We start from the raw sequence: 14,357 nt of genomic DNA, 5'->3' as shown, positions 1-14,357 counted from the left end.
GAGTGAAGGACATTGGTAATGTAGGTTAATACTAGTTATACAAGATGAAGACCACGTGGTGAACAAACAACATATTTAATTGAAACTTGACTTATGTCCGAGACATTCATGTACAATGAAGAACGATACAGAAAAGTTATACACAATACATTTGCTTACAGTTTCTCTTCTAGCCGTGAGGGCCAAATCTTGTAGCCATACACTTAATACCTATACCGCATCATTAATGTTGGTTAATTTTTGTTTTTTTCATTACAGGTTTGGAGAAATTCTGGATTATGTAAAGATCTTAAGCTTCCATCAAAGAATGAATTCATACCTACAGATTTTAGTCTGTTGCCTAGGGAAGAAAATGTAAGTTCATAATTTTTCTTTAGCGGAAGGCAGATAACAAGTAATAGAACAGATATTTTTTGTATTGTGCAGAGGACACCATCATGAGTCATATTTATGATGTTTTAATAAGAAACATGGAGAGAATTGGATGTATAGGTGCACAGAATATTTGTAATACTCTTTATCATTTCAGTCTGTGAACCAAGACAAACTTTTCTGCAAAATTTCTGAATTTATTTATTTTTCAGCCTCCTACATATCCTGTTGTTATCCAGGACACACCGTTGACTAGAGTGTGGTTCAAACAAGACGATGAGTTTCTCCTACCCAAGGCAAATCTTAGTTTTGAATTCCTTAGGTGAGTTTTAATATTGATAACTTTATCAGTTAATTGGTAGATATTGGTGATAATTTTACAGATCTAATATTTATATAAAATAATTTGAAATCGGAAATCAGATTCGAGCAGAATATTACCATATATTTTGGGACATGTACCATGTAGAAATATTCAGCTTCATGCTGGAAGACATCTGTAGTGTTTCAAAGGCAATAGATCCCATTGTGGTATTACTGACCAAAATAATTCTCACAGACATAACAGTGGCAGCAGAAAATCAGGTGAAACCAGGGCTGGCTTGGTAGCTTAGTTTGTGGAAGAATGCTAAGGTATTTCAGAGAGATGGGTTAAAGTCCTAGTAAAGTCTCCATTTTCACTTAAATTTCTGTGTAGTATATTTTTGGAAACATAACATATCCCGTCTTCTCAGCACAAATCAGTATCAACACTACTGAACACTGTAAATGAAGGTTTTTGACGAGTTACGTTCACCAAAATGTTCACCTTTCAAGACATGTAGCAAAGCAAATGTAAGGGGTTATTTATAATAAATTGCGATCGTAGTGTGATCCTGCTAACAGCAGAAATGTATGTTTTTCGTATATACTAGTTTAGACATTTAATATTTTGCTATGAAATCAATTTTTGTTGAATATTAGTCATGAAGTGACACCTAAAAGCTAAACCATCTTACAAACTCTACACTGGGATGTTTTTATAGTGTTTTCCTTTTTTTCTCCCAGCATGTAACATTGCTATTTTCAAGGATATAGTGTGTGTATTTGTCTACAGCTGTACTTGTAATATCACATTAAAAGCAACTGAGACAAAGTTTCTTATTAGCAGTTGGGCGGGGGGGACAGGTTGCCCCTCCACTTTTCGCCACTTTTGCCCCAGCACTATGCTAAATCTTATCTACAAAGGGAAATGTACTGTCTTTGCCCCCCCAGTTTTGGCACCTTCCCCCCCTGGTTTTGGGACCCAATCGCCATCACTGCTTACTAGTCATACCTTTGTTGGTACTCCCAGTTTTCAGATCAACTCCAATTCATCTTCAGGGATGAAGATTAGTGGGGAAAAAATTAAAATATGGTTAAATTTACTGAGAAAAACGTTATAAGTAGAGGCATGCAAATTTCGTTTTTGACAAAAACACGAAATATGAAATAACATGCTGTAATGTTCATTTTTCATGTTTCTGAAAGGTGTGAGGTGCCTTTTTCTACCCTGTATTGTCACGAAATAATGCGAAATGAACTGCAAATATACTCTTAAACACGAAATTTACCGTTTATATACCGATGCGACATTTTCTGAAGTCTGAAGTATCCTGTGAGTTATGCAATTCACGGAAAATTTATTAATTCTGCTGTAAATATTTGAGAAGCTAAAATGGACCCCTTTACACAGGAATAAACTTAATACTCTGGTAACTACATAAATGTGCTATTAGAAGGGATAAGTTTATTTTGTGTAATAAGTGCAGTTTTAAATGAAATTTAGGATTATATTCACAATTTTAAAACCAAAATGTCATTTTATATAGCACTTTTGATGTGATTATTCACCACTATAACACAGAAATTTTATTTTATTTACCACTTTTGAACCCGAAATAGACTGTTTTTGTACCGAAATTTTGCTTTTTTATTTACCAAAAATATGTGCCTCTAGTTATAAGGGAAGCAACCCATGACCACGTCAGTAGAATAGCCAGCCATTATGTGTTGTTTCCACGGCAAAGTGATATTTATATATGTAAAAACCAATATTGTATGTTTTGTTAGACCTGAAGCTTTGTGTCTACTGTAATTCTAATGAATTCTAGGTTGCATGTAACTGCATTTTTGTCGTTACAGCCCTCTGACATACCTGGATCCATTGCAGTGCAACATGACATACATGTTCGTGCAGTTGTTTAAAGATGCTTTGAATGAGTATACATATGCAGCAGAACTAGCCGGCTTGAAGTACGAGTTGAGCAATACAAAGTACGGCATGATTGTAAGTATCTCTACTGAGAACTGAAACTCAAAAATATTTCATTGTTTATGGATTTGCTAATATTGATCCAGTACCTGTGCCTCACACAACAATGCGGAACTTCGGAAAGTAAAGGCGCTCGTGAAAGAATATATCGTTAAGCAGCCTTTCGAGAATGACATCATTTTCATTAGAAAATTAACAAGTGTGTCAGAATCAACTTCTTTAAGAATAACAGATTAAAAATATGTCAAAAATATGTATTGGCAAATAATGTCATATTAGTTTATCAGTAAAAATTGCTGATAACAATTTGATGTTCGTATAAATAGTCCATAATAAAATGCATAATAGTGCCCCTTCATTATGTTTTGCAAGAGTATAATTTTTATATCCTCAGGGTGGCGACAGACCTGGAAAACCGGGAAAAGTCGGGGAATTTGAGGTGTCAAAAAAAGTCAGGGAATTTTGTCTTGATTGACTTTTTTTTATTATTATTATTATTATTATTATTAAAAATATCGTTATGGAACTCTGCACAGGAACAGGAAATCTTGTTGCTAAGTTTTAGCCTCAACTTTTAGGTCCCTTTTATGCACAACACAACCACGGAGCCAGAAACCAGTGATGGCAGAAGGAGAGAGAGAGAGAAATTTCCGGAGGGGCAGAAAAGTGTTTAAGCCTCTAAATATTATGTGGAAAATGCATTGAATTATCATTTTTTCTTGTTTGTATGGGAGTAGTAAGGGGACACTGTCAACAGGTGGAGGGGATGGGAGTGGGTGGCACCATCTGATAGTTGTCGGACGTCCTAGTAAAGCATTTTGTTGGACAAACTGAAGGAACATGGAAACAAATAGGCTCCATTGATTCATACGATTTTTGTCGAATATCGCCACCCAACAAAGTATCTCACTACAACATGCGACAGAAATTGCATGCATGTCACTCGTATGGAATTTATTTATCCAAGAGAAATCACATGCATAAACAAGAAGAACTTTAGACTGCAAATATGCTGCTGAAATTTTATTACTCTTCTGGCTCACTTCACCTTATTTAATGTAGCAGTGCTTACGAAGGGTTCCTTTCATCATCCTGATGTATTACTGGTTTCGCACAAGTTAACATTCGTTGACAATGACATTGCACTATTCTTAGATAAATCCAACAAAACAGGATACATATTGAATACTATCACGAAAAAGTGAAACATAAGTCTGCATTGGTGAAAGATAAAAATTGGCAAGTGCATCCTCCCAACTTCAAATTTACTGCAACACTAGTATTGCAATGAAATTAACACCACTCTCTGTCCTGTCTGTTTAAACTCGTGAGAAATGGTCATTAATCTCTCATTGAGTGAAGTTAATGTCCAATATTATGAAATAAAATACTAATAATAAATACGTAAATATTTTAATATTATATTTACTCAAATCATTCAATCATAAAAAGAAAGAATTGACTTTTCTCTGCCAGCCCTGCTAAATTTTCACTTTCCACCTTCTGATTTATACGAGGGGTGGCCATAAAGTAATTTCCAATTAGTAGGGACATTGATTTTTTGCAAACGCAAAAACCATGAAAAATGGTAATTGCTGTGAAGTTGTGTTTATGAATGTGCAATGATGTCTGGACACATTTTTAGCCTGTTCGAAGTATCGAAATAATGTGAATTTGGCATAAAATGCGAATTGTTGGGGTTTTTAGCAATTTTTTTTAAAAAATGTCGTAAAACAACAAAAAATTCCATGAAATCCAACATTCTTGTCTTTTCTAGGCTATGTTTGTGTACATAGAACATGCAAGTTTTCCAACATTTTATTCAAGAGTAAACTATAATGCTTGTTATACATGGAATAATTCCGACAGCCACATTTCAGCAGGATGCCCCCCCCCCCACCCACATTATTTCCCCATTGTGTTACTAACTTCCTTAATAACAATTTCGCTGGTAATTGGATTGGGAGGGGTGGACCCATTAAATGGCCACCACGGTCACCAGACTTGTTTCCTTTGAACTTTTTCCTTTGGGGTTATGTAAAGACTATGGTTTACCAAACACTTCTGCAAGACCTCAATGATCTCCGTGAAAGAATTATCGATGCATGTGGCTCCGTCACTCATCAAATGTTGAAGAACACTTCAATGGAGGTTGAGTACCACCTTGATGTTTGTTGCGCCACCAAAGGAGTACACATTGAGATCTACTAAGGTGAATTTTTTTTCTTGTTCTTTGGTTAAAAAAAAATTCTATGGTTTTCTCTTCCAAATAAACGTTATTTGACATTTCTATCATTAACAATTGTTGAGTTATTTAAATTCTTTATTGGTATATTTTTTCTCGGACACACTGTATTACAGGCATAGTGAATAAATATTAGAATGTTGAGACATATGCCTATGATGAGGCATGTTATTAGTTATACGGAAATGGTGTGAAATTCTTTTACAGGGGTGGGTGATCTATAAGCTCACCAAAGCACCAGTAAGTACAAAACGTGTGTTCGAAGTGCTGCATCTTCGTCAAAAGTTGTTAACTTTTTGCAATCTAAAAAGAGCCATCGTTTTTAAAGTTTTGTCAACTGGTATCTAAAGTCGTTGCCGTGTATTCTTTTTAAAATTCTTTGAAATACAGTCTAAAGAATACACAGGATAAGCAATACAAAAGTATTGTGGTCACTGAAAGAAAAGCAGCAAACTGTTGCTGCAGACACACGCTCTGTGTGATTGACGCAAATCAACTCGCACACACTTCGAAAATAATACTAGACCACAGCAGAAGGCTTTCTGCTACCCCTAAAATCTGCAAATAAACCAGTCCTTCCCTTTACCCCTGCTCCCCATCTTCCCTCGTTTGGGGATCTCCTCATGAGCAGTGAGCTGTAGTTGAATGATCTCCCAACTGAGAATAGGATCAGGTGGGAGTGCGGCCGGCAGTTGGTAGGTAGGCCTGGGCCCTCAATGGTCTGCGGCACGGGTTATGTATGCTTTTAGTTTAATCATTTCAAGGTGTGAGACCTTCATTGTCAATTCTTAACAATGGTATCAGAAAATATTAAATAGTTTTTGACTCCGTGAACTAAAACAATACAAATTGAATGTTCCAATATATATATTACTATCAGGGACAAATGTATTTCTTTTGTAAAATATATATATTTTAGGGATGGGACCGATTAATCGGTACTCTATCGGTATCGGCCGATATAGGCATTTTATAGTAATTTTTATGGATAATCTCCATGCTCTAATTTCTAAAAAAGTAAATGTCTAAATATGCAACTTCTCTTGCACTGCAGTCACATTGAAACAATTTATTAAGGAGGTCAATGAACCTTTTAGTTTCTTCAAGGACCACTTCTAATTTTATATCGGATCGGTAGAATATCGGTTATCAGTATCGGTAAATTTAATATAGGTACTTTATCGGTATCGGCCAAAATTTCATATCGGCCCATCCCTAATATATTTATAAACATAACCTGAAAAAATCCAAAAAACCCACCCGGGTTGGTTTTTTTAAAAAAAACTGGCAAAATGCCAACCCTGCTTAAAACCAGATTACAGCTACATGTCACTTCTTCCTCCTTGCATATGTGTGTGTGTGTGTCGCTCTTCGACCACTAGTGCTGCGTATAGGCACCATTGGTACTTTTTTCAGGATGCCCCTATGAACTTTCAGAAGCTGTTATTAACAGAGTGTTCCTGTTTTAATGTGTGGTTAGCTAAATCAAGTACCTATACAATGCAATTCTATAAATTCCTTGCGTTAAATTTCTAACCTACCTACCCTTTTCATCAGCAATAATGTTATAACTGCATGTTGTCAGTTTCACAGTACTTTAGTTCACTTGCATATACTGTACTGAAACAGAAATCCCATTGATAATGTAAGGAAATATGACAGTTTATTTTGTACAATTCAATTGTTTCACTTATATGCAAGAGTTAAGTTGTTTGCTTTATAGAGAAGAGAGAAATAGCTTTATGCATTGAAAAATGAGTCTGCACTCATGGTTCTTGCAAGCAGATGGTTCCAAACCTCAGTGGAAATATCAGCATATAATACCGAGAATGTATAAGGAGACTGATAAATTACAAATTGTATTTCTTAATCAATCACTCTTCACTCTTATCTCATTTAGTCGTAACTTTAAAAATAATCAAGTATTTTATTTTAAACTTACTGCGTATGATAAAATTCCGTAATCCTTCCCTAGGTTGTGAATTGTAATAATTTTCCAAATTCACTATTTTGCTGTTTGAATTCAAATCATAGAGAATAGAGAAGTTAAGTCAATTTCATAGAAGATAATATTGGTACTTAACAAATCCATACCTGGATCTGTATGAGTTTATTATTTCCATTTGTAAAAACATGGATTTAGTTTAGTTTGTAATTGTCAGGGAAAATGTAAAATTTTGTCCTGGAAAATCTGGAAAAGTCAGGGAATTTCATTTCTGCTTGTTTGTAGCCACCCTGATCCTGTTTCTCTAAAAAACTGATTTCTTTTTAAGGGCATACATAAGTTGAGGTGAATTAGACATTAAGATTCATCATAAGGTGTTTGCAATTTTATTTTAGATCACCCCACTATTGGATATCAGTACTTATATGATGGTATATGTCAAATTTTTATATCACTACATTTGTAATGAAAATTGTATGGCTGCAATGTAATATACAGGGGGCAACCAAAAAGGTTTTACCCTGACTGTGAGGAAGATAACATGCGTTGTTCATACGTGTTAGTCCTTCTCTGTGTATTCACTTCCTAGAGTTACGTGCTTTTCCCACCTAGGTCATAAGTTGTGGATCTCATCATTGTAAAAAGTGTCTTCCTGTAAGTATCTGAAATCATGTTTCCATTTGCCACATAGTTCTTCTTTCTGTTGCCTAAAGCAGCGGTATTCAGAAAGTGCCAGATCAGGTGAATTGTGTGGCAAAATGTGATATTTCAATCTTTGCAGAACATTTGTGGTTGCAATTACCCTGTGAGTAAAGTACATTCTTGTGAGTCAACACTCCTTTGGACAACATTCCACATCTTTTCTCATTGATGACATCTCTTAGCTTCCGTAGCAGGGTGATAGGGTACTTTTGTGGATTTAAAAATAATAAAAATAAGGGAAGAAGACCGTTCCAGTAGATTGCTGCACTCTGGCCTTCTTTGCAGTACAGCAGAAGGAATTTCGATTCCAGCTTGATTTCAGAGTCATAATGGCATACACAGGACTTGTCCGTGGAAACAAGGAATGAGAAAAATCCTCTGAGATCATGTTTACACATTGAAGAATTGGAACTTCATCACAGAGCGTTACTTAACTTTCTCACTTTTTCTTTTATTGCCTCAATCTGATAAAGGGAAAAGCACCAAATTTATAGATATGATTTTTTGGAATGTAATAGACACAATGAAAATAAAAATAGTGATTAACAAAACATGAATGGGGAGATAAAAATTTGGGGGATGACTTCTGTAATTGCTATTCCACAATAATGATAATTTTAGTTTCTAAAATCAACATTCTGCTGGTGATACAAATATTTGGTTCATATTGATAAGACTTATTTATTGTAACAGTATTGTTACAAGTGATGTGAAAAAAATTTGAATGACAACAATGCAGGCAATCCTGAATTGGTTGTCATAGTTATAACTAACTCTAAAGAAAAATATTTTCAGAGCAATGGATAGATGTGCAGTCAAATCTGGAAATGTGATGTGACTGCATATTTATACATTGATGTCCATAAATAGTCCCATATACATTTAACACCTTATCAGTACAGAGAAATTTATTCTACAACTGCATTTATTCTTTCTCTTTGTCTTTCAGCTTGGTGTTGGTGGATACAATAGTAAACAGCATGTTTTGTTAGACAAAATTGTTGAGAAGATGACTCATTTTGAGATAGATCCCAAACGGTTTGAAATTTTGAAGGAAAATGTAAGTATTCATGTGTATTTCTAAAAGTAGTTATTATTGCTGTACTATTTATTTATTGAAGTATGATAGCATGAGGGGGAGATTGTGTTACGTACCATACCTATATTCCTGATGTTATTTCTAGAACACTATCGTGTTCCAATATTACAGTGTAACTAGCACTACGTAAATTTTACGTACATGAAGAAATCTATTTTTAACACATCCTCTACATCATGAAAACAAAATGACGATTCTTTGTGATGTTGGAATTTTATTCTTCATTTTAAAATGTATAAACATGGTTTTATTTAACATAGAATATTTTAAGAGAATGTCTAAATTGACAAGCCCTTACATACATTAAGAATGAAGGCGAAAAGTTCGAACAATGAAAAACAAACAATAATAATATTCATAATGTTGTGAATAAAGAATGAATGTAATTTTAAAGTCTTACAAGAAAATATTGAATGCTTCTAAACTTTTGTTTTCAAAATTGAATTTACGAATGTCAAAATTACGTGAAAGATTTTTCTCGTTTTACTACAGCTACGTAAAATTGATGTACAGTGCACAACATAAGAAACCAAATCAAGACGATCAGCACTTGCACCCTCCTTATAACAGTGCTGCATCGCGTCTGATAGAATGCCTGAGGCACTGCTAGGTAGAGGGATGATTGGGTGCGAGGTGGGAGGTAGGGGAGGGATTTGAGTGCAAAGCATATGTAAATTTTACGTACGGTAGTGTTCTAGCGTTAATTGGTTAGGGTCATTCCATGCCAAACCATCCAATGGTGGTTGCATGACCATTTTAGAAAAAAAAACATTTTTAGTACATACATATGTACATGTTTCTAGATATCAAAACCAATGTTCAAAAAAAATTATTGTCTTTAGTTCTCCTGGGGCAGCCACTTTTCCAACATGGCACATGGTTTTTTTTGCTCATGTAGCAGTATACAGAAACCTTAATATTTCAAAAACCATTAAAGCTAGAGACCTGAAACAATATTCATTTTGTAGCTAATGAAGTATACTTCCTATGATATTCAGGTATGTTTTGCTTGAAATTGCATCGTAAGTACAAACATTATGGTGGAAAATGGGGTAACAATAGTTAAAAAATTGCATTTTTAAGCCCAATTTTTATAATGAAGGGGTTTAGTTTAAGGCTTGTTTTTTTTCATGTGTAGACCTTCCTGCAGGGTGTCTGTAAATAAAATATCAGTGCTTAGAAATGCACCCCTTTTTTACAGCATGGGCTCAAACATGGCTGTTCATTGAATTTTGACAGTTTTCAGGGTTAAATATCTCATATCTCAGATGGGTCCCCCTTTAAAAATTCTGAAATTTGGCACATAGGAAGCCCTTCATGAACCTAACTCACAGTAAAAATCTCAACTTTTAGATTCAAGTCGTTTTGGTCAATATGAGGTAACATATGTCACCTAATTTCTGACGTTGCAAAGTAAGGTTAAACTACATTCCATACTTTTTTTAAATTTGGGTTAAATAAAGGCTCAGAAAATATAGTAAATATAGTGGTATATTGTTAATAGAAATGTAGATTCTGATTTAGTTCATACACTTGAACCTCAATTTTAAGTTTTTCAGAGGGCCAAGGTTAAAAAATATAACATGTAGGAAATGTAATATTTGGGAACGTACAATTAGGGACAAGACAGATTTTCTAGTAGTGTATCAGTTTTTTAAATTTTATATTCCTATAAATAGATTTGATTTTAGTAAATAATAAGTTATCTGTAGGTAAAATTTCATACAGTAACTTGATCAGTATGCACAAGAATTTTGTGCCTATGCACTATTGTGAATCCATAAAGAGAGCAAGACATTTGTAACATATTATTTTGTCCACAGTATGTGCGGGGTTTGAAAAATTTTGAGGCGGAACAGCCATATCAACATGCAGTGTACAATTTAGCAGTACTTTTGGCAGAACATGCTTGGACGAAGGAAGAGCTGTTGGCTGCAACAGATGGTAAGTTAAGAGCTTCGTTCATTTTAGATTTAGTGTAATAACTAGTGTGATAAAAATTGCAGTGAATGATTTCTCATTCGACGATTTTGGTAAAATATCACCATATATCTTTCAGTATTTTGTATGTCCTACATGCCATAGATTAAACTTCAATAGTAGAAATAATAATAATAATAATAATTATTATTATTATTATTATTATTATTATTGTGTGAATTATTATTATACAATAAGAACTGTTATAAAGAAATAAACCAATTTATTCGTATTGTTGTTATTACTATCATTATTTCTACTATTGTTATATCCTTGAGAAGTCTCTCATTCGATCCACAACTGTTTATCATTATTTTTTTTATACTTCATACAGTTAGTGTACTGAAATCCAATTTTACACACAGTTAGTGGAAATTTTTTTGGACTTGAAAATTGTCAAAACAACTTTTCGTTGAATGAAATTATAGAATATGAAAAACGTAACCTGGTTCCTGTATTTTACACATTTTTTTCAATCTAATGCCGTTTTTACTTTTTTAAATTCTGTTCCAATAACTTACTGACCTTTTTCTGTTATTAACAATAAAAATAACGAAGATTTCTGCTTTTTTGTAGCTTCAAATGAATAATGCCAATTTTCAGGGGGCGTCAGTGGACCTGTTCAACCTCTCCTCCTGACACCTATGAGGCTATGGAGTGTCTAGTAGTGTTTAGATGCTTCATTACATTCACTATAGTAATCCACAAATCCGGTTCCCTCCTTGATAATGAAGCTAAAGAAACACGCACTATCCTACTCCAGAAACTATGACAACCTGGTTATTGGGCAAGCCTACATCATCTGTCTGGTACCTTGAACTAAAATGCCAGATGGTAAAAAACAGCAGAATTTCACACAACCACCAGAGTCACCAAGCAGAAGATAAAATTCCTGACATTTGTAAGGAAAGCATTGATATGAAGCAACGTACACCTCAAATAATAAAGGCAGTGGACCTTTGAAATCAACAGATTCCAAGTATGTTGAGCTAAGCAACATTGGCACAGAGCCCGTTCTGTGATTTTAACCACGTTTTTAACATATTGTGAATAGACACCCTAATTTCAAAAATGCTGCCAATATTACTGGTTGATTACACTGTGCGACATTGAAAATTGCCGCAGAACAGAAACATGTGATTCCTATGGAGTTCAGTGCCCTGATGACGATAGTGAAAACAGTTTTTCCCTCTCACCTAAACTTTTATCTGGAAACGCAATTTTATCAGCGCAGGACTGGATGTTATTGTTATTGCGGCACTTATCAGCACAGCCTGTTACTAGGGCTCGACAGTGCATAGGGGAGGGGGTGGAGAGAGAAGGGATAGATAGCCACTTGCTTGAGGTATAATAAGGTATAATGGAGTTGCAGTTATTTGCATCAGTCAGTTGCTAGTGGGATCACACCCAGTGTCTGTTTCTGCAGTGTGTCTCATGCACAACCCCTAACGTGAAGAATACTATTTGTGCGTGTTCGCATGTTTCTTGTGTTCAGCGATGGCTAGGAAGTGTGTTAATTTACAAAACCTTTTCTGTTATGTGTGTGGTGAGTTTACGACGAAGTCCCAAAGACATACCATTTCCCCGCTTGTCAAAAAGGCATCTACAAGTTGTATTTTGAATCAAAGGTAGATGAGGGTAAGTGTTGGGCACCACAGAACTGTTGCTCTTGCTATTTAAGAGGCTGATTGCATGGAACCCACCCATCTATGCCATTTGTCGTACCACAGTTGTGGAGGGAACCTAGAGACCACATAACAGATTGCTACTTTTGTTTAATGAAACTAACTGGAATGTCAAGTAAATCAAAACACACAGTTTCATATCCAAATTTGGAAACTGCAGTGCGCCCAGTTCCGCATTCCGATTCTCTCCCAGTTCCAAAACCACCAACGGAATGGACACTGGAAGATGATACAGACGATGGTAGTGACCAACCAATAGGTCACGAACATCTTGATTACACGCCATCTACATCACAGCCCCAACCACAGCCATTGTCACAGGCAGAATTGGCATGAACCCGTTGTTGACAAAGACAGTGTGCTGTTACCACCGCTCCATCTGAAATTGAGCTTCATGAAGAATTTTGTGAAAACAATGGACAAAGATGGCAGGGGCCTAAGTTTTTACTGTCCAAATTTCCTGCGATTAGTACTGCAAAAGTTAAAGAAGGTATTTTCATTGGTCCTCAGATTCGTGACTTGATGAATGACATAACCTTTAAAGAGTTGCTGACATACTGAGAAGGCAGCTTGGCTTGCCTTCAAAGACGTATGCAACAATTTCTTGGGTAACGTCAGGTCTGACAATTACAGGGAACTGACGGAACACATGCTGGACTGTTACAAGGCTATGGGGTGCAACATGTCTTTCAAAATACATTTCCTGCATTCTCATTTGGATTTTTTCCCGCCTAATCTCGGAGTTGTGAATGACGAACATGGTGAGCGATTTCACCAAGATATCGCTGCCATGGAAAGACGATATAAGGAAATGTGGTCACCAAACCTTTTGGCAGATTACTGCTGGACACTCCTACAAGAAGTTTCACCATCCTCCCACAAACGGAAAGTTTTCAGGACGTGTTTCTAACTTTTTGCAGCTTTCCTCTGCATCAACAACCACCGCTCCTCTACCCAAAACCTGGACTTTTTTTTTTTTTTCATGTTTTGTAATACAAACAATTAACTTTGTTCCATGATCTGTATTTTATCCAGCTACAGGTTCCTCCTGTACTGTAATGGAGTCGTTTCCAAGTGTCGCAAAACTTGCTACTTTGTTTCTCATGAATTACAATATATTGCTTACTATATGAAATATAGGCTAAGTGGTACATGTAGCATATCTTTTCCAGAAAAAATGGTACGTGATGTAATATTTCTGATTTCATTTTCGTAATCAGTGTATTTGATTTAGTAAAGAACACCTTCTTTCATCTCGTGGCAAGACACAAAGTTCAAATTTGTTGCACTGTGTTATTGATGAATCAGTATTTAAAATTAAAATTTAATGCAATTATGTATGTAGCATTTCTGTTCATATTCTATTTAATTTAGATCTCTGTATGTACATTTTACTTCCCTTTTTTTTTCCAGAGTTGACCATTGAAAAGGTGTCCGCATTTATACCACAAATATTGTCTAAGATGCATATTGAATGTCTTGTACATGGAAATGCTGATAGGAAGGTATGTAGAATTCATGTATTAAATTCTTATGAAGAGAATTTTTGTACATTTATATTTATTTATTTCTTCAGGCACCAAAATATATATATATATATATATATAAATCAAAGAAGGTAAAAGGAAACACTTACCGGACAGTAGAAAAATTCAAAATTTTCGCTAATTTCATAGCACACTCTACATTCCCTCCTTCCCATCCTGCACAGTGATCCTGACACCAGAAATATCTTCCCCGACAAGCCCAGAGTTGTCTTCAAACGCCCTCCCAATCTCCAAAACATCCTGGTTCACCACAATCCACCTACTCACAATCAACTCGCACCTGCCCACAAATACAACCGCCCAAGGTGCAAAACCTGCCCCATATTTGTCACTTCCTGCACCCTCCAGATCCACAGTGCCACTGGCAAATTCACCCTCTACCCCCAAAGGAACCTGCAACAACTCTAACCTAATTTATATCCTCACGTGCAACATCTGTGGGAGCTTCTACCTGGGGGAAACATCCACAGCCCTGAACCTCTGCATCAA

At 35.4% G+C, this 14,357-nt stretch overlaps 1 protein-coding gene across 1 annotated transcript in view; it reads left to right on the top strand.

Annotated features, from left to right (window-relative positions):
- Ide (Insulin degrading metalloproteinase) overlaps positions 1-14,357 on the top strand; it is a 73,213-nt gene that overhangs the window by 34,181 nt on the left and 24,675 nt on the right. Inside the window, 6 exon segments of the mRNA XM_083134240.1 lie at positions 259-354; positions 585-694; positions 2,536-2,680; positions 8,507-8,617; positions 10,480-10,600; positions 13,735-13,826. Of these exon segments, the coding sequence (XP_082990366.1) occupies positions 259-354; positions 585-694; positions 2,536-2,680; positions 8,507-8,617; positions 10,480-10,600; positions 13,735-13,826 (675 nt within the window).

The sequence above is a fragment of the Lepisma saccharinum genome, chromosome 1, assembly GCF_977018435.1.
Source record: "Lepisma saccharinum chromosome 1, izLepSacc3.1, whole genome shotgun sequence".
Lineage (NCBI taxonomy): Eukaryota > Metazoa > Arthropoda > Insecta > Zygentoma > Lepismatidae > Lepisma > Lepisma saccharinum.
The sequence above is the reverse complement of the archived record's forward strand: the minus strand, read 5'-3'. Positions and strand labels throughout refer to the sequence as shown.